At 37.9% G+C, this 22,158-nt stretch overlaps 1 protein-coding gene across 12 annotated transcripts in view; it reads left to right on the top strand.

Annotated features, from left to right (window-relative positions):
- Positions 1–21,994, top strand: part of LOC111248298 (uncharacterized) — a 72,163-nt gene extending 50,169 nt beyond the window's left edge. For 7 of the 12 annotated variants that reach the window (XM_086982839.1, XM_086982840.1, XM_086982837.1 and 4 more), the window contains one exon: positions 20,533–21,994. In XM_086982839.1, coding sequence (XP_086838965.1) covers positions 20,538–21,521 — 984 coding nt within the window. In that variant the 5' untranslated portion in view covers positions 20,533–20,537 and the 3' untranslated portion in view covers positions 21,522–21,994. Of the gene's footprint in view, positions 1–5,000; positions 5,175–8,748; positions 8,975–11,383; positions 11,589–20,532 lie in introns of those variants that run through there. The other 5 variants (XM_022800405.2, XM_022800406.2, XM_022800404.2 and 2 more) reach the window with 5 other exon arrangements.
- Positions 21,995–22,158: the final 164 nt, after the last annotated feature.

Genomic DNA, 22,158 nt, shown 5'->3' with positions numbered 1-22,158 from the left:
ATATATGAAAACTAGGGGGACAATCGGAAAGAGAAGAAAAGCTTCTATAATCGACGTCAAAAGGAAAAAAGTTAAGGACATAATAAATCATATGGTAACAATAAAAGAAATATGTTATAAAGCCTCAGGGCACGGCGCGAAAGAAAGACAGTTGGAAAAGGGACGAAAAGAAAAATGGAAAGCAGGAAAGACAGAGGACAGATGAAATGTAGAAGAATAAGAATGGTAATTCTCATCCATTTTGCCTCCTGCGGCACCGAAGTATAATGAATAGCGGTTTTGGACCTAGGAGAACTGAGAATCCTGGTTTAGTATTCCACTCATTTAAAATAAGCAGCAGCAAGTCCTATAATTGGGACCCATAAAACGAACTGTATGGGGATATAGCCTCAGGTGTCCCAGTAAGTGCGTAAATGCATTCACTGATGCTTCATATAAATATAATCCGGGTGCGTATCTTTCTGACTGACATGTAAAGATGGTAAGGTGTTACTTGATGTCATGCACTGACACACTGACTACCGTATAGTACCGGTGGGCGGCTACGCGCTCATTTTCTAAACCGAAAAACCCCTTTGCTGCATGTATGCTAATTATTTGGCACTAGACGTAAAAACTATTTTCCATTTACGCCTTCGACCAGGACCAAACAAAACCCCGGACTCGGGCCCGTTTAACATCTTTAATAGCTTTGTTCAGAAAGCGAAAGGCCTATTTTCGAGGTAGATTGACCCATTTGTGTTGATTCCATAAGACTTCCTAAGGCAGTGAGTTGAAAATGCCGATTTATTATTCGAGGTGATCTTTAACTGAAGGGGTTTCAGGCCCCCAGGACTGCAACTTGCAGATACATGCAGAACTTACCGCGGTGTTAGAGGGTACATCTAAAATCAGTGCCGAAGGTAAAATGTTTGAAGGTATAATTGCAGGGAGCCATTTTCCACTCTAGCCGAAAAAAGCATTAAGCCCTATGCATTTCCTTTCGTATTCGCTAGTGATTTCTACAAAATTTATTCTGCCGCGTCAGTTTGGTTCGATTTACTGTTATGCTTAGAGAAAACCTTGAGACCAGCAGTGAAAATTGGCTCTAGTAGTACCCGTCCATAACGGTACTACGCGCTCTCTTGCAGTTCGCGGCGAGGTTTTATTCCAGGCAAATTCAAAAAGTATAACGTGAAAATGGATGCAAGAAGTGTGGTACGATACAGATTAGGATACCTGTTGATCTATTTTGCTAGTAAGATGTGCTCTGAAAGATCCTGATGAGTTCGGACATATTGGATGAACTGGGCACGCTAGCGGCAAGATGCCTCCACTGCATTACCGCCAGCCAGCTATCGAGTGACCAAAAAATCGAAGCAAAAGATGGCACTGAGTATGAAGCGATGGCGGGAATCCTACAAAGCTCTACCCTAGACCAAACTGTAAAATCTTGTTTACGATGTAGTAAGTAGATCACTTATACACAAACAAATCAGCATAATAATCTATGTAGAGAAACTGATTATGGTCACTGTTAGAGTTTAGGCGAACTTTAAGAACAAAGTAAAGACTGAAGGGTGTCTGAAGGAGCAGGCACCACTTTGAACTAGTGTTCAAAAAGACAGAAGTTATACTATATTTTAGCAGAAAGAAATGCCGAAACTTCAACTTCAATCTGAGGGGATACATAGTTGTACTACGAAACGAAACTTGATTAGAGCCCTAACTAGAATCTCACAAGAGCTACTTGTTTCAATGGCAGATAGCAGAGTTAGCTATATAATTATTGTCAAAATAAAGTTATAAAATCGAAGAAGATAACAAGGCTATTGAAAGAAGTACAATAGATGTCCGCCTTTCGGATCTTGAACTATCTCAACCTCTTCCTTCATGGTCGTAAGTACGTCGGTATCAAATGACGTTACGGCCCGCGAGCGGAAAAAATCTGTATGCTCATTCGAGAGAAATAACTAAAAAGAGTATTCTTGAAAAATTGCAACTTAAGAGAGAACAAACAGAGTTTTCTGGACCAGGAGCTTGATGCTAAAAATACTGGAACGAGTATTTCGAACGGGCTTCGTGGATGTACACATTAAAACGAACTCAAGTTTTTTGCATGCTACACAAGATTTTTTGTTACCAAAATTTCTTAAAAAAAGCTGAGACGGAGAAGTCTGTTTGTGAGGTTCTCAGAGAAGGGCAATCACACTAAAACTTTGAAGAGGTAAACCTGCTACTTACATGCCGTGACAGACCTAAAATAATGATAAAGACTTCTATTCATTTAATAGGATATAAGAAGAGTTCCTTATTACGCTACGAAATGTTAACTAGAAGTAAAAGACCGATTTTTCTGATAAATTGCTTGAAGATCTTACAAATAAACGGCGTCGCAACTAACGATTCATTACGGTAAAATTTAATATCTCGATGACAGATTTTTTATGTGAGTGCTAAAATTACAATTTGAATGAAGGGACGTAATATTAGAAAACGAAGAATGTTAGAACTTTTGTATTGTCCAAATATGAACAAATGTAATATTAGTTGCGTATGAGCGTTAAAGCAGATGATTCGGGACGTATGCTACGCAGATGTCTTTTGGCTCAATGGTCAACAGAACCCCAAATGAAATATAGCAGTGTAGAAGCTCAGCGCTTCATAATACTTGATTGATTTCAGGCAGCAAGTAGTCCGACGGCCGATGGTGGATATCATGAAGACATTGAGTTAGAGGGTTTCGAATGATCCCTCGAAAGTTCGAGTGAACTTAGAAGAAAGTGTTATAGCCTATAAGTAAGCCCAAAGCTGGGTACCGGCTTGCATTGTCGGTAGCTCATTAAAAAATTTTCAAAGAAAATTTTTCATTGGCATGATAATTTGAATGAGTGCTCGATTTGGTGCCGCCACGCGCACCATAGAGCACAAAAAAGTTTACATAAAGATTTAAGGTCAACTGCGAAGATCGAGTCAAAGGAAATACTTGAGGGCAGGTTAAACAGGGATATATACAATATATGCATTACCGTGCTCATTTAAAATGTTCACAAGCGGTACATGTCAAAGATCGTTACGCTCAGCGTAACACATTTAAACAACGTGATACATTTTTTGTTCTAATAACGTTATCCAGAATTTGTTTACTGATGTAGTAACTATGCCATAACCGAAGATATACATATTATCTTCTGAGAAGTTGGACCTTCTAATTAACGACTGCATCCTGTGCCATTCCGTGCGCTAGATAAAAGCTCGCACATTTCTCGTTACGTTTATACTTACGTATCGCAAGAAAATCATCACAGTAGTTTTAATTAAAACACGTTAATCGTAGCAGTTTGTGCATCTTGGAATCTTTATTTATTGGAGAATTGAGTTCCCCATTGGCCTGATTGTGTATCAATAGTGTATTGCGTTCCACTTCCTCTGGCTTTCCTCTTCCTAAAGTAGTACATTAAAATTAGCACATTATCGCAACGCCACGCCACGACACGTAGCAAAGCTGGAGTGATTATGTTATGAAGCTGTTGTATTAAAAGTGTATCAAATGTTATTTTATAATCAATTATTTTTAGAGGCTTTGAATATTTTTATTTCTGCTGACGGTTAATATTCTATGCTGAGGTCGGACCTTTTCCAGTTTTTAGGTTGTTAGTGTAACTCTGAGGTTCACGGTGATTAAAAAAAAAGGCTACAAATCAATTACATTTAAACTAGATTCGATTCTTTGCGATGGAAGATTAAACGTTTTTCTGTCCTTTTTAATGGTTGTCCTAAATGTTTCAATATTGCTTTGAGTTCCGGAATACACCGAAGTGCTTTAACCAAGGCTCGACCTAGTTTTACGACTTATGAGACGTTCTTATTTCTTCAAAAAGTCATACCAGAGGTATAGTAGTAGAGAAACGATTATTTTTACGAAACATTTCACCGTTCCTTGTCAATTTCTATCATGTTATGAACATGCATGTAAATGCTGAGCTAAAGAGTACATAATATATCGTACTGCCACCAGATGTCGAGTTAGCTTGGTGGAACAGCAATCAATAAGATCAGTGAACAAACGTGCTAATGATTTTATCAAACTCTTGTCAACTCCGAGTGAGCAATGTTTAAGCGAAAACTGTTGATGTCCTTTCGTTGTGCGCTCAATAGCACAAACAAACCGGAGAGACAGAAATTACGAAAGTGCATAAGCGGAATCGACAGCGGTACAAGAGGCTAGAATATTGAATTGAAATACTACTAAATATGATCCATTGCAGGACAGCAAAATACTGGAAGTTACCATGGCTTTAAATGTTCACCTTTCTTCAAAATACACATTTTCATCTCAGGATCTATTCTCGACACCTGTCAATCTCTCTATTCTACGAGCGTGACTAACTAAAACAAAAAAAAAGCAAATTTCTTTGTTCTATTGTATTTTTATATTTGCCTCCTTCTGCCAAACTGGGTACACTGCAGAATGTGGAAGCGATTGGAGAATTCTCAATGGCGCCTATAATGTATGTCTACCTTTAAGCCCAAAGACACAAAAGACAAGAAATGTCATCAATGAACGAATTTATCTTTCTCATTATTTTTTTTTGTGACAAGTGCTACGCACGTTGTTTTTCGCATAACTAAAAATGGTAACAAGAGCATTAAAAATGTTGATCTTGCCTGTTGGATCCTTCCGACTCAGATCCCGAGCTCGAGCTGGAACTTCACCATTCGTATATACAATGTACGTGAATGCGTATTACGCTTCATCAACTCAATAAGAATAAGAGATGCAAATTTCTGAAAACGTTCTTCTCCCTTTTTCTTTTGTCGTACCGTTCAGGCAAAATAAACACGCGCTTTTCAGGCTACAACGTTCAGTGATTCGTTTCTAGATCTTATGTGTTACGGCCTGTTAAACTCTCATCGAGAAATTATCAAAAAAATCATTTCTGTATCATAAATTCCTCTCTGGCAGATGTTTACTTCATCTAATAACCAGTTCTATATTTTTGGGGCATTTGTTATGTAAGTGCCATTTTTTAGCAACTTGGTCTACGCTCGAGCCGTTATTCTAGCACACAGTAACTAACGGTTAGGTCTTTGGATCCACGGACCTAAAACAGTTAGAGCAAATTCTTCCGCTGCACTAGAGAAGCAATAACAACAGTTTCATCTCAAGAGTCTCCAAAGCGGCGTGATTACAGGTAACTAGCAATGCATCATATTCGACAGACGGGCACGTACCAGGCCTAATAGGGGTCCCTATTGCGTATCTTCAGTTGCGCTGCTATATATTATCGTTCGTATCTTCTCAACGAACCCTGTATAAGACAACCAAATCGGAGCTTCATGAAATCGTTGATTCCAGATTATACGAAATGTTTAGGGTGTTTATTTAAACTCGTTAAGGCCAAATCAGGAGAGAATACGTGTGTGTGCACCCTCGCTCCGATTTATTCGTTAAACCTTTCGGTCAGCATAAGTATACAATCCAGAAGGGCCTTGTCGAGTGGTCCCCGGCTACGGATGGATACTAGTACGGTACGTCTTTTTGTTGCTCACAAGGAGATTCGGTTGGTGGACAGCATATGAATCGAACATGTTTGTTCGAAAGCAACAGATGCGATTAACGTTGGCCGTAGCTGTTGGATACAGACAACTGAATACTGAAGCAAAACAATCTATGGATGTCAGCCAGAGCAGTTTTCCAAGAAAGAAAAATCTTAGCGTCCCAGCTGATAAAACGGTGGTAGCAAGTGAGAGTCAGTAACCATGCTGGTCAGTGAATGTAGGCGATTACCCAGTCACATCTCTTAACATAAACAATAATGGACTAAAGGTTGTGGTGCGCACCTACTCGTCATCGCAATATTCATAAGTCAGCACCTCTCAATATTACTAAACTATTTTTGAGTGACGCGCCGCTTAGGTGAGAGAACTATTTGGCGCAACGGAAATTAGTTGGTGGGATAATATGGAATTTGCTATAGTATTAGTTATTTTTTCGACGTATATGCACCGCCAGAAAAGAAAGGTATTCGTACCATTCGACTACGCACGACTTTTATATCAGAACTTATATCATTCGTATAAAGTTGGGAGCTTCATTTTCAGTAGAACACCTGAAAATGGTACATCTTTTTTTTTAATAAATCTCCACTGCACCTCGTACTAGCTTTAATATGATTCTTGAAATATGGTTACCACGCATTACAGCTGGCAGAAAATTTGCTAATACTAGACTTTTGTATGTTTGGTATAAAATTTTGGACTTTCGATTACACTACATCAAAAAAGGGTTGAACAAATAACCTCTCCTAGTTTAACCATATGCTCCATATTAGTGCTAAAATCATGCGTTGGAATTATATTATGTTACTGCCACGCTATTAGGGATTAAGTAATGGTAGCTTCCTCGTCTAACCTTTTTTCGCTGGAAATTGTCAAGTCTGCTATTAAGGAACTAATGGGTATAAGAAAACTTCCATTCAGACCTTTGCGGAATGGCTGCAACGATCTTTACCATGCGTGGCTTTGATTTATCGTAATGAAGCATGGCCTTGCTCTGCCTATTGAATATTTTTTCTATTAATAGCCTCGTTTATTAGATGCAATTAGAATACACACACACAGATACTTGTTTCCCGTGTCAACATGCACTTGCTGGAGACTTTTCCGGTTCCATTAAAGGCGAATTATGGTCTATTTGGGGTAGAGATCCAATTCGACCCCGAGCTTAAGCGTAGCTCCTGAAGGTAGCCATTTTCAAATACTATATACAAATAAACAGAGTGGAGAGATAAGGCAAGAAGCAACTATTTGGAAAATGGCGGAAATATTCCTTATTAATTTCATACAAGATTCAAAGAGGAATTTGCAATATGGTTGCTTTTTCTTTAAATTTTCGTAAATGTATTCGCATCCATTTCTAAAACGCCACTATAGTTGTGTCCTTAGACCCAGTATTTGTGCATCATTCTAATGACCCAATAATTGAATGCTAGAGAAGTTTCCTATTGCGTCAAAGGGTTTGTGCAATTTAGGAGGATAAACATGTGAGACAGTATACTCCACACACGAATCTCTGAAGTCACGCTTAATGATTCGGGTTTCACGTGTTCTTATGTCCTCAGCCCGCAGCTGCATTATCACGGCAAGAAGCACAAACTATGTCTTTTAAGATTACTACTAACTCTAATGTAAAATTACTTATTATCTAGATAACTTGCAATCCTTGTCTTGTGTTAAATGTTTACACACACTAATCTGGATAAAAGCAAAGAACCATTTTGACTGCGGTATGTCAACCAAATATGCCTTTATTGTTGACGTTTAGGGCTCAATCTTGAGCCCTAGTAAATAAATTAAGCGGGATTTTATTTGTCCTTCGTCAAACCTCTTTTTTTCAAATGGCGCATACCTAACTTGCCCCGTGATAATAGATAACTAGCAGCGAGTTTTTCAAACATAAGTCGATATCTTACGCCGCAGTTACGCACGTTTTACTTCAATGCTTTCAATGAAATGAAACGGTTGCATACTAATCAAGTCTATTAAATGCAACGCGGAAAGCTTTTGCTACGTCCAATTACTTCTAAGATTTTGGAGGAGGCATGCCTTTTGTAAACTGCATTCAAAAAGTTGGTTAGACACGCAATTAAGTCCTAATGAAGACTGCTTTCTAAATGTTAACACAGGTGCACAATTTCTTTCCAAATCGGCGTGCTTATTTTCTTACTGATATTTTCTTCGTCTTCCAGTTGATTAATAATTGTTAGTTATGAATTACTTCATGTTCTTAAAGCCAAGGCATAACCCTTGATCCCGTATTTGCTTTCGGCAGCTTCATATTGTAATACCTAAGAAAGTAAATAGCTACTTGCCCCAGTGAGGTAAGAACATAAAGGCCTTGTAATCGCTAGCCTACACACCGTCAAACAATAGCAGTCTTTCACAAATTAGTAACACGGATGAAGGCCACGCCCGCTCAAAGCTGAAAACCGCCGGCCAGATCGCCGATGAAAACGGACTAGCTCGCACTGCAATCGTCAATATTCATCATGGCGTTAGGCCGTGACGATCACAGCACGCCACGCAATGAAGACACTTGAATTGCGAAGGGAGCATCCATATGAGAAATACGCTAATGCTGTATTGACATAGGTAAATGTGGCCAAGCACAATGCACAAAGAAATAACAGATAATTGTTTCGGACGCAGTTAGACTATAAAGGACCTAACCTTTAGTTGATATACAGTTAGGGTTCGACGAACGGCCTAGTTCTTTAAAGTGTGCAACCGAAAACTAATTTCATGCATCTCAATACGAATAACACAATACTAGGACAAGAAATGTATCAATAAGGCGTCCACGCCTTTCCCAACTAAAGACTGATCCAAGATCCGACTTGCGACATCGCGTTCGATTCAAAAAGGAATCTGACGGATCTGATCAAACGCTTCATTATAGATGACGAAACGCGGGTGTGGAGGGTGTTATATCATAACAGAAGCTCGACCGTTTCTGTATCGTTTCAAAAACGGGTCGAGATCGAAGAAAGCTGGCTCAGATCCGGACAGGAGAAAAACAAACTTTCCTCACCGTTTTCTTTAACTCTCGGATAGTTGTGCAGTGACAAATCCGTATTTAGTGATTTTCGTATCATTAAAAAGCACCGGTAAAAAATTGCATAAGAAAGGCTAGACCTTTAACTGAACGAATTATAGGTTCTTCACCATAATAATAATGTATCGGCTAATGTTTTGTGTATTTTGCAGGGAAACACTATCTTCACCAGATCTAGACCCCTTCTCTAAAGCTTAAAGAGACACGTAAGCAGAAAAAGCTTTGATGCAATCGGAAAAATCCAGAAAACAGCACAAGCAGGCTTGACATTTATCCTGCAATTCTCGGAAATTGTCGTAATACCTGAAAAAAACAGTACCGCACGTATTACTTTAAAGGAAACAAGTGGGATTTAAACGATCCAGGTAGATGCAACTGGTATGGACCTATCACTGTTCCTTAAAATACTTTTTACTTTCATTTGTCGTCGATATATCGATGCGCTCTTACATTCTAAGCCACATAAAATATATTATCGGGAATTTTGGTCAGATTGCCACAGTTTGTAAAATGGTTCTCCATGGAGCTTTCCTTCCATCGCCTCATGATCGAAAGTCGTATGCATAATGATTATTAGCAGAACGTCACAAGTGAGCGAAGGGATCCGTCATTGACAGCGTGTACAAAAGTCAGCCACCACTGATATAAATAGCCGCGATGCGATAGACTTTCATCCCTATTTAAGTTGCAGCCATGAATATATATATTTCTGGTAATATGTTCTTTGTCGGCATACGAAGCTCTCATATTTTCTTATTGGCCAGGCGTTTCGGTGATTCGGCTTCCGTCCTTTTTGCAGGCGTTGTTTTTCGCACTGCCTTATATGTCCACATATATCAATGTGTGAATAAATTTGGTATATGTAGAATAAATAGTATAAATAGTAAACGCTAAGTTGGTCCTATAAAAAATATAAATCAAGGTATTCACTATTAGGTCGAACGTTTCCGCCTTATAACTATTCGTATGAAGTCTTCTCCCGCATTTCACATCGTAGAAATGGCTACATACGCCAATAGCAAAATAAATAGTACTCGCTGATTGTATGTAAATGATCATAAAAACTGCTTGCAGCGTTCTTATCTTTATAGGATGTCCTTAACATGTCCTCTTTCAAATTTTAAATAAGAACATAGTAATTATCGAAATATGAAAAGTTCTAACATTGTTTATTCCCGCTCAATATATTTAATATGATTTTTCTCTCGCCAACTAGACAAGAAGGCCATTTTATCGTGTTAACTTATTTGAAGGTTGAGTAGGCATTTGCTGAAACTTTATTGCCTTTAACGTATTTTATCTGATTAGTGCTGAAACGTTTATATTTTAGCAGTGTATTAGTTTTTTGCCCTCGTATAATTGATAGCTTCATACCACATCGCAGGACTTTAGGTCCATTGCAGGCTTTTCCGAAATACATGTGCACGATGGTTAATTAAATTTAAATCATTAAAAAAAGCTTAGCGAATACTCTATTATACCAATTTATATATTGGCGATTTATTTTATGCCATACGTATTATAACTTAGTTCTTCACTTTGCATTAATCGTGTTCTCTAATGGAGGCGGGCGTATATCGGGTTGTTGAAAAGGTATTGACTGTTTCAAGCAAAAATTAATACGTTGAAGTAATATTAAGATATTAAATATGCGCCATTGGGATCGATGACTATTTTTCTAACAACATCACGATCCCATAGGTGGAAAACTTGTGACTGCTGGACAAAAAAGTTGTGACAACTGATTTTAGCGTCTCTCTATTGAAACTAAATTATACCGTTAAGAGAGGGCTGCGAAGATTGCGATACTCTGATCGTGCAGGATCCGGAGTATACGGCGAATCATTAAATGTTCCCATCCACGCTACTCAATTTTTGCCTAATAGCTTAAAATATATGCAATTTGGAACTTGGCGGAGGACGACGCCATTTCTGTTCAATAGTACTCGACATTTTTCAATGGCTTGTTGTAACCAGTTATTGACGCTGGCGATCCAAACCGATCGTTTTGCCAGATTGCGGCAACTCAAAGCGCACGATTCGTTTCCAGTCATACAAATAGCATTGTCAGTCTCGCTTTGCCGCACATTGTAAAGAACATTTTTTTGTTTTCTTATGTTACCTTGAAGCACTCTAGTTAAGCGATCCCTATTTTTTCAACAACTTAGTATCAATGTGTTAATATTTTATTTCACATGTATTTCATATTTGTTCATTTAATACTTTCATATTTTTTTCACATAGCGCCACTATCGGAAACGCATAACTTAAATTCAGTATTTTAGAGCCGATTTACTGAAATGTGTACACGTAGTTGACCTCATTATTGTCGTTCATTTAAACACTCAGTGTTTCTGTGCTAGTGTCAAAATGCTTCGGTTCTTAAAATAAGCAAATTCGCACTAAATTGTGAAACTATTTGGTAATTATACAACGCCAGGATCTACTCGTATCAGCATTCAACAGTTCAAAAGGCCTAGAAGTTTATTACACGCCGACTTACACATTTACTGATCAGTCCCATAGAATAGCACATATGGCCTTCGTTTCACGGGTTTGTTGGCCATCTGCCTCCGAAGGAGATCTCTCACACCAGTGGCGCTGCATACGACCTACAAAAGGGGGGACAAACGAGTGGGGTTCAAGACTTTTGGAGCAATGTAGGAATTAGCATAGGCTGAAGGCTCCGCCCAAAAAAGAGAGAGGTATTACGATTCAGAGCGGTTTTCTATACCACATAAGACTCTTTTGCTTAACAAGATGCTCACTTTGTCAGACAATTTCACATTGAGCGTTGCTCTACTAGTTCTGGGGCCGAGTCCCAGCTGCATGACTTCACGAAGTAGGCTTGGATCGGCGATTGAGTTCTCAAGAAAGATGTGCATTTCGAATTTGAATACCCGACAGCGATATTACAGCACGCCAGGTTGGTGGAGAACAGAGCTAAATAGGAATACTAGTGCGACTTGTGGCTTTCGCAGCGGAGTTTTGGGTATGGATGCTCTGAGACCCTTTTTAGCCATTACCTTATATTGAAGCATGTCATTTTATAGTAGGTATAGGAGTAAGTACGTTCCAAAATACAGCTACATATATGTGTTCATACATGTTTCTTAGGTGCTTGCTTACCAAGTTCACCTGTTCGAGTTACCTGTTCGTTACCTGAGGGCATTGGTTATCAACCACCCTTACAAGATTAACCTACCTGATTTTCCTTGGGACACTCCCCCAGTTTCTTATTCCTTTCAATGTGTACCTCGCTACATCAGCCGTCTTTCCTCTCCAACTTGCCCGATTTGTTCTTTGCTCTGATGGAGAGTTTGCCTAGCGGCCCATTGGTTTGGGAAGGTGGGTGGCGGGTAATTCTGTTTGTCTGACAAATACCTCTTAGACAATTCTCTTTACCGAGCCCAGAACATCTTGTTTTGGCTAGCAGTGTGGTAACTCCGAAAGGGCGGCAAAGAAGATACTCACAAAGCTATTGCGCTTTATGTACACTTCACTCACCCATAGCAAGCAGATGGATGACCTATAGATTCGGGGGAAAGTGAATCCATCTGATGTTTGTCACAACTGCTCTCAAATTGCAGAAAGTGGATCTTGGCATTCCTATTAAAGGATAATGTTCGCTCCTGTTGCTACTGTAATATGGCGACAGTTTAGCTACTAGCTAAATCATCATGACTACATAACGCCTCGATTGAGTAGTAAGTGTAGCAACAAACACCAGCTTCTAAAAAGAATTAAAAACACTTAATTTAGATAAGGAAATCGAGCTGATTCTGTTATAGGTTCTGGTAGGTATTTTTTCTTTACTAAAAATATGTTTCCCAGTAGATGACTTCTACCTAATAGATGAGTGTAAATACTAAAGATCTAACTATAGCTTTTCCGTGGTAATATGTCTTCGCTCTTTGCAAAGTATCGAACTGACCAAATTAGCGAACTTAAATAGTTGTTAATGAAACAAACTTCAGAGAAATATCACGCGGTCTAGTTATTTCTGTAACCACGTTAGCTTAAAATTGGAAGATTGCCGCCCAAATAGCATAAAACAGGAATTACTCTGACGAAAGCTTCCGGTCCAAAAGACTATTCTATTCTGCATAACCTAGACGTCATTATTACAGTATACTAGCTTCTAGCTAGAACTCGCACACGGATGCAGTCAGGTCCGCTAAAGCTTCATTTACGCCTCTAATGCACTGCCCTTTTTACTGTTAGTGTTAGCTCCGCCCCTTCCAGCTCCGCCTCTTCTCAAGTCAGGCCAAGTAAAGCATAACCTTTTGTAGCCAGAGAGGACTGCAGAAAAATGAAGTGAGCAGGCCAGCAAGCACTGTCTTCACGAGTAGCTTCCTGTCAGTACTATCGAATTGCAATACTTCAGCAGATATAAAGAGAGCGAAAAAGTTAATTTTTAATTTTATATATAATATAATGCATTTAATTGCCCTGGTGTGTTGTGAAATCTACACGAGGAACCTACGTGGCATCTCATCTCTCTTCTAGCAAAAAGTTGATAGAAAAGAACATTCTATCTAAATCACAGAAGCCAGTTTTTGTGAATAGAGGCCGCTGTAGAAATGCAAATACAGCTAATTAGCTAAGCTACAACGATTACATTACATATATTTTTGACGCGTTCCTTGAATGATTCTTTAAATTAATATGTACATTATTAAATTTGTACACAGTAAATAGGATCAATTGTATATAAATTTAATAATGAGAATTTAGATTATACTGTCGGACTTTACGCATTAATAAATGCTGACTCCCTGTTGATAGAATAACGAATATCTTAGATATTAAACAGGGAGTCAGCATTTATTAATGCGTGAAGTCCGACAGTATATATATATATATATATATATATATATAATATTTTACACCCATACACAGTCAAACCTGCTCAAAACAGTTTTAAAAAGATGCGATCCCCCACATTTAAGTGAAATGAAATATATGACCACTATCAATTTTGCTATTACAATACCAGCGTGTCTAAGAAGAGAAGGGCCCATTATTATTATTTAGTAACTCAGCGATCTGTAATAGTAATTATATAGTTATTTGCAGTTCCCCGACATCACCTTTAATAAGCATACTTGAAACGATGCCTCTAAGCCCGCTAAAAATAAATATAGCGATGTGATATAAAATTATTTGAGAACATCACCTCAGAAAAGAGAATAGACAGGTAAGCGTAGCAGTACAAACCGGAAATGCTCGGAATATCGTGCTCGTGATGCTAAATTTGTACTTCTTGTTACTACCGTTTGTGAGAGCCCCACGTTAAATTTTTTCCAGTTGTTATGTCGGTAACAAGGCTGGGACCCAAATTCAGTGTATGTCTGATACGATTGGCAAACACGATTTCAAATTATTCAGAACACTTTCGGTATTTTTAGCCATTGCAACCGTGAAATAGAAGCTTCGCTTTTACCCCTTCCCATGATTAAAGAAACAGACATATGAATCTAAATGGTCGTCTCTTTTATGTAAGTCAGATTAGCTTTTCATTTAGAAAAAGATTTATCGAGATCCTACGGAGATTTATGGAGATCACTGTAGTATCACTGATTTTAACTTGCATAATGGAAAAAATTAATTGAAATTAATATTGCAGTGCATATAAAATATATAGGTAAATATTTGCTTTATATGAGTTATTTTCACGCTTTCGTTAAGCAAAAAAGACCTTTCGAGTGCAGACATGGAATGAAATCCTATAAGAAAGACGTTTGAAGATAATTACGATAAAGTAGAATGTTGATTATAGAGATATGCGTTTAAGGCATTTTTTTGCCAAGTCCTATGATTTTCAAAAATTTGAAAAAACTCACTGTGTAATCACACAGCATTGTGGGGTGGGTTAATTCGAGCTGAATAACAAGCTTGTATTTAAAATAAAGGATTAGTACTCTCTGAACTTATAAGAATGGTCTCTCAACATAAATATACAGACTTGGTCATCCGTAGCTGACATTAATTTTAGTGGATAGGGCAGTATTTTTAAAGGCTATCTACTGGTATCGAATAATCAAAAATGTATACTTAAAACCACCATCTCTAAGCCTATTGTACGTATAGGGAGACCGTCCTAATCGTGATACATTGTCACTTTGAGAACATTTTAAACGCATTTTCAAGCAAATTTACAGAACTTCGGATGATGCGCCCAACGTATGGTCTGAGAACATATTTCTTGTCAAATATTATGAATCTGAGTTACAAAACATTAATACATCCAGGAAACAGTAAAGAAAAAATAGATTTTAGACAACATACAACCAAACTTCAAAAACGAATACCTTTTTTGATCTTGTAAGATAATTTCCCTACTTAAGTGCAATTGGGATACTTCCTATTAGTAACGATTCGCTCTCATGGATTGCTCCTGCTTCTTGAATAACTCTTTATGTGATAAAATTCTGAAATAAATGACCAAATAAGGCTACACTGAAAACAACTACTGTTGTTGAATCGACACGGCTCCCCAAACCTGTATATTTATCGTTGGATTATTAAACATCACATAGCAATAGGAAATTTTGTGAAAAAACGTCAGTATTTTGAGTAAAAAAGTTCTGAACGCTCTAGATATTTGAATCGACTCTATAAGGGTTAAATTTGATTTTTTTATGTGTAGAATTTTATGTGTAGCTTAGTCTAGCAGCACCAAAGTTAGGGTAATGCGGATGCAACGTGTATACAGCATCTTCTATAAAGTGTATACATCTGTTACATTTAAATACGTAAATATTCTTAATTTTATGTGCGACGTTATTTCACTTGTCTGCAAAATACTTTCCTTGGTAAGTAAAAAGTGTAGTGAGCAGCTGATGATTTAAGGTCGAATTTAGTGATAATTTAAAATAGGTTTAGACGGGCTTGTTTATTTATGACAGCAACTGCAGTGGGAATTGTTGATGCACGGAGGGTAAATTTTGTTGCAAAATTGTCAAGTAAGGATAGATTTTAGAGCTATTAAAGTTAATGTAAGATGCAAACGAAAACCGCCTACTTCGTTTTCAGAAAGCCATGTGAACTCGAGAAATAATACTGAGGTGAACGTTTTCCCTGACACCCCATTTTGACTGATATGCAGCCATATTTCACAACATGATAATATTAAAATGTATATCGCTGCCAAAGCAGAAACTTATGTCTAAAATGCACAAGTTTTTTTTTTAACTGGCAGGCATGCCTATATTTAGCCGTATCAGTAATAATATACGGGGAGTTGTCACGGATATTGTCCAAGTAAACTTCCGCTAATGCTTTCTTACTAAAAAAAGGGTTAAAATAGCTTAATGGGGAAAAACTGACTAAAACACTTCACAAGTATATTTATTGACGTGATGCGTGCAAGTTGAAGATGTGTGTGCTCTTACGAATCACGTCAAATTGGCTTAAACAAAATATCGTGCACTACAAATTACGTTCCTGTTTTATTACTATATAGCTTCGGACACGTTGAGCCTTACTGTTTTAATCAATGGCATCGAATAACCACAGATTTCTGTCGACGTGCTACACAATCAGATTTTTCAGTTACAATAAGATCCCACACTAGTCAAAAGTGTAAGCGGATTCTTTCTGTGATTTTTTTTGAAAAAGTCTGATAAAAATAAAAATAATAATGACCAAGGATGAGTAAAAATGGCGCCAAAACCTCAATTTGCTTTTATAGTATGAAGTTTACAAAATAAGAATAGGTGATTTTTTTTCCTGAAGGGAATACATTGAATGAGATGAATCTTAAGCTCCTTTTTGTGGAGAAATTACAAGTCGACATCGCGACTTCAAAAACGATGGTACCTAAAATAGCTACCGAACCTGCAAGTTGAGCCTCGTGTAGAACTCTTAAAGGTAAATAATGTGTTACTGAATTGTGTTTCCTATATAACCTATTAGAAAGCGCATTAACAAGGTAGAGAGAAATGTCTTGAAGAGCTAGCCGTCAAAGGCTGTCTATTTAGATCCGCGATACTTTGAAGAGCCGTAACTAAAAGATAGTTTCACTAACTTTTTTTTTTTTAGTTGTATGACTGAGTAAGATTACATGCTATTATTTCTCATTATTTGAAGGAGAAGACAAAAAGAGCTGTAAGTAGAGAGTGGCGGTAAAAATTTTTATGTGCGTCATCGTTGTATAAACGTAGATATGTGCGTTTATAAACTTCTAAAAGTAACTCCCAAATAAACGAAACTCGGGTACACTTAGCCAGTTTCCACAGAATTCCGTATAATGAAAGCAACTGACCATCACCAGCAAATTTAGCTCAAAAATTTGTCAGAGTCTAAAAAAGATAAAAATCAAGAGACCGAAATGCTTTCGAGCAAGCGGTATACCTTGGTGAAGATAAGATAAAATTTATAATATCAGAGGTTTAACAAAAAAAATTACTGATGTTTTATTTTGCTAGGATTATGGAGGCGTCTGGAATTTACACAGGCCACATAAAAACTACTTTTATATTTAGCTTATTTCTCTTTTCTAAATAATCAAATCTTGATATTGTTGTTAGACCAGCATAGCTGACACTGGCCATAATGTATGGTACCCATGAATAGTGTGTCCCACTTCTCGAAACGATTCTCAAGCTTCGCATTGTATACATCCTGGTCGTTCGGGCAGACGTGTCTGAGGGCCTAAGTCTCCCCCGGGTTGCTGCGAAGGCGATTCAAAAGAAAAAGTACTCCATAGGTAGCATTCTCGTGCTGGCTTGTTCCATTGGAAAGCTCCTCTATTATGCAACGGTGTTTGTGTTGCTGTGTGTCTGTCCCCTGAGAGGAAAAGTGTCTCATTCAAAAACCACAATGCGAAAATGCACCCGTTGCTCTTGTACTTCGACACTGTAACATCCGCACATATCGAAACGAGCTGATGGCAGGAAAGTATTCGCGAATTTTCACAGAAGTATTATATTATATGAGAGGAGTCGATTGGGTAAGAGAACAAACGGCAACCAATATAACAAGTTAAACCGATCGAAATAGGATGTTTGAACGAAGGATGAATTAGGGTAGCTTTGCCACTGATTAGTTCCCCTGTCCATTCACATCCTCTTTTTTCTTTCCCATTTTGTCTTTTCAAACGTCTATGTATCTACGTTCTCTTTTTGCTTCGGCTCCCCCTCGTGCCTGTGTACAGATCGGTTAGCTCGAACCTTTTTCACCCTGTTGTCTCAGAAATAGAGAAGAAGAAGGAAAAGCTTTTGGAGAGCTAACGGGAGGTCAACACAATCACTGTCCCAAATCAGTCCAGGTAATTATTTATTATTGGGATATAGGGATGAACAGCTGTGTCGTGACAATGGCGATACGAGGGCTAACGACAGAGTGGAACCTGAAGAAAGACAGCTGGGTGAACACTGTTTCGAAATAGAGCTGAATGTACTGATATAATGAGAAATTTGACAGACAATTCTCACGAGTGTATAAACCAATAGTAACTACTAAAGTATAATACAGTCAGCGTTGCAGCTTCTCTGAAGGACTTGAGAATATTTATCTGGAAAATTACCATCATAAGAACGCAGAGCATGAAACAAAGTCACAAAGTAATAAATTACCTACGACATTATATACTCATGTGCCTCGATAATATTCATATTTTAATACAACATCATTTAAGATTAAAAATTAACCTCTTAATTTTTTCATTTGCCGAAAATCGCTACCAATGGCTATGTGTTGTATATTAATTGCATCTATAAAATACTCGCTGCGGCTATAAAAACGCTTAGAAGTAGCTGCCGCAATCATCGGTAGGACTTTTTACTTACCTGTGGTTTGATTCTCATTTTATGGGACATGACAGCCTAGAACGGCTTATATTTGACGGATTTATCTTTCTATAATTTGGCGTAACCTGGATGTAAAGATATCGATGACACTGTGCTTGTGGTCATCAGCGAAGACAACATTTCATCTAAGGAATGGACAACTCTTTATTAGAAATTATGTTTATTGATTATTGCGCGATTTTTCCAAGAGAACCTTTTTCCTCTTGGGCCGTGATTACTGGCACAAAGTTCAGGAGAGTGGCCGTATTATAGTATTGAGCCCTGTAAGTCCATCAGGCCTTGTGGTAGAGTAAATATAACATAGGAGCATTGTTGTAATAACAGTAGGTAATACAGGCCGTATCAATGAGTCCTACTAAAAATCCTATATATAACCTTGTTTAAGTCTTACCAAGTTTTAGAGAAGATCATTGATTCAACGTTACAGGTATGACGTAAAGAAAATCACTGACGTAAATATTATCATATTACATTCTAATAGGAGAATAAGATTGGCGCGCCAAAGAGCAACAATAATAGTTAAACTAATGGTATTTCTGGACGGGGCAAGCAATGCTATATATGTATAGATAAGGTGCTAAAAAGCACGGCGTAGTACTGAAGGTCGAGTGCACCTGCAGAAAGATTGCTTGCTATTGTTATAGAAATTATATTTAGCATTATTCAAATTTTGAAGTTGAGGTCAGTTCCATTGTGAGATAGCAGAATAGCAGCCATAGGAATGCGAATTCTAGATCTTCTGGACGATGGGACAACCAGATCAGAGTGAAGGTACAGTCATAATAGAATAATTGAAAGAGAGTGACGGGATAAGGTTTTGAAGTTGAAGACCTGCTGTTGAGTACATCTCTACCCTGTTTCTTGGCTGTATCGAACGTAAAACTCTGAACTTCCGGCTATAGTTGGACTTAGGTTGGGTATAATGTTCGCCTCTCTGTCAGATAGCTAGATCGATTTCGTTTCGGGAAATTTAATGGAAATTTGTTAAGTGTGCTTTAATTATTTGTCGGTGGTTCAGTAACTCTACGTTCTGTCATATCCTAGCTGATCAACAGCGATATGATTCGGATCTGTGGACTACAATAACTCCGCACAGCCAGAAAACATCCCGCAAAAAACTAATAAATACTACGTCATTTAAAAACTAGCAACATCCAACTATTCAATCCACCATATATATACACAACGGTACTTGAAACATAACAATATAACGACACTGAAATCACAACCTATCAGTGTACGATAATAGGCATAGTAAAAACAGATAACTTATTTAAGAAAAGAGCTGTTTGTTAGCTTGGTTCAATAAACTATATACATCTCTTATAATATAAACAAATTATATGTCAACATGATTGACTAATGAAAAACGCCGGAAAAGCAGCGTTGATTAATTTTTAGCGGCTTATAATCGAATGCACAGCTCAGGTTGCCCAGAAAGAGAACTGTAAGAAAAGAGTATCGCACCCATCTCTTACGCATTGTCACACACAACATACAATAGGCCAATTCTCAAAGGCCTTCTGCAACACTTACACTGAGTGTGAGTGATGTCGTCTTTAAATCACAACAAGATAGAAAATATTTCTGCTATTTTTATAAGAAGAGATAGACCTAACATAAATATACCCAACAAAAATGTGATACATATGCTATTGAGTTTGCTTATTTTAATCATGCCATTCTTCGTTAATATTAACTCTCAGCCAATTGTACAAATGGCTTTAGTCTAAGCTTGCAGACAAAATTTCTGCGAAAAGTCAACAGCAACTAAAGTAGAAGTTATGATCAAATCCGGTCAATATGGTCAATTCTTTAAGACAAAAGAAGACTTTTTTGACCATGTTGACATAGCGTTAATCAACTGGGCTTGAAACCTGCGCACACATAGATATTTCTAAGTTACCTAAGGTCTTTTAATGAATAGTCCGAGTTTGGAAACGTTTATTATATGCAAAGTGGTTTACATATACATTCGTTGTTCGTAACGCAGCAAGAAAAACAAATTTTAATTACGAGAAAAATTTGCGTAAGTATCTTCTTCAGCCATTCGGTACATCAGTAATAATACATTCTAATGCTAAGCGAAATTATAATAGAGTTGTGATTTACTTTTTTCAGGCAAAATGACAACATCGGACTCCCCACCAAATCAACAACCATCAGTGTTGACATTTTCCATAGAGCGATTAATAGGCCCCGCATCTGGCCCAACTCCAATACCTGGCCCACCTCACTCTTTGTTGAATCCTCTCATAGACCCGTTACACAGTAGCTACTTCAATACACTTAACAACCTCTATACTAACCACTGGCTTAACCCCATGCAAGCTGCGGCCCTTAGCTATATGCAGTCGACTGAAGATTATCGCCTTTGGACCGAACGTTACGATGCGCTGAAGATTACAACAAACAGAGATGCATCTCTAGAGGAGATAAATACGCCATCTACACCAGGAAGCTCTATTAAAAAAGAGCACAACGGAGCAGCCCTAGGCAACTCGGTACCTAAAACCTTCCCGTGCCCTGAATGCGGAAAGGTCTTCAACGCACACTACAATTTAACACGGCATATGCCTGTGCATACTGGCGCTCGGCCATTCGTGTGTAAAGTGTGTGGTAAAGGATTCAGACAAGCTTCAACACTTTGTCGCCATAAGATCATTCATACCGCTGAAAAACCCCATAAATGCCAAACGTGCGGAAAGGCATTCAATCGTAGCTCTACCTTATCGACACACATCCGCATTCACGTTGGTTTCAAGCCATGGGTGTGCGAATTTTGCGGAAAGGGCTTCCATCAAAAGGGTAATTACAAAAATCATCGTCTAACGCACACGGGCGAAAAGTCGTATAAATGTCACATATGCCAAAAGGCTTTCCATCAAATTTACAATCTGACGTTCCACATGCACACTCACAACGACACAAAACCATATACCTGTAAGGAGTGCGGCAAAGGTTTCTGTAGAAACTTCGACTTAAAGAAACATCTGCGTAAGATTCATGATGTTCCAGAGAATCAACTCGGCTCGGATGATGATAGTAAGTCAGGACCATTCAAAGATGAAGATGATCCCTACAATGATGATCCTATTGTAGACGTATGATTGATGGGCGCGTTTCGGCTTTGCTATATTTTTCGTATGGATCAGGAAATATCGTTCTCGGAGAGAAGGTCCCGCTACTGTATAATATTGTAGTGATAGAGGTGGCCCCTAATCCTACAAAAAATATATAAACACCGCTACAAATCATATTTGAAATATGAAATGGGAACACACAAAATTAAGTGAAAAGCCGCGCCGAGCTAAATTTAATCTATAAACTACGTATGCATGTATTACAAAGAAAAGGTACAGAATATAAATGATACATGTACAAAATAGAACAAGCTAACTTTGCTTGGAATTAAAAAAGGATAAAATGAATAGATCATTCCCTAGGAAATCGGGAAAACTGCTGCAATTATAACGACGACGATGATGTAAGTACACCGAGTGTCCTAGAAGTCTCGAGGGAAATGATGCTAATGTACAGAGGCAAATCATACATGTGAATAAAGTAAGTCTAGTCAAGATAAGATGTGTCAATCATTGAAATTCTAATGTGTATCGCTATAAAATTAGCAACGCCGTTACAAGATTGAAACAACGTTGTATAAGAAATTAACCTGTGAAGGTACACGTGTGAGTGAAGGATCTACACTTAAATCGATCTCCTCGTCGGTCGGGATCCGCGACGTGT

The sequence above is a fragment of the Varroa destructor genome, unplaced genomic scaffold (genome assembly GCF_002443255.2).
Source record: "Varroa destructor unplaced genomic scaffold, Vdes_3.0 BEIS01000003.1, whole genome shotgun sequence".
NCBI classification, from domain to species: domain Eukaryota; kingdom Metazoa; phylum Arthropoda; class Arachnida; order Mesostigmata; family Varroidae; genus Varroa; species Varroa destructor.
This window is presented reverse-complemented; position numbering and strand designations above follow the sequence as displayed.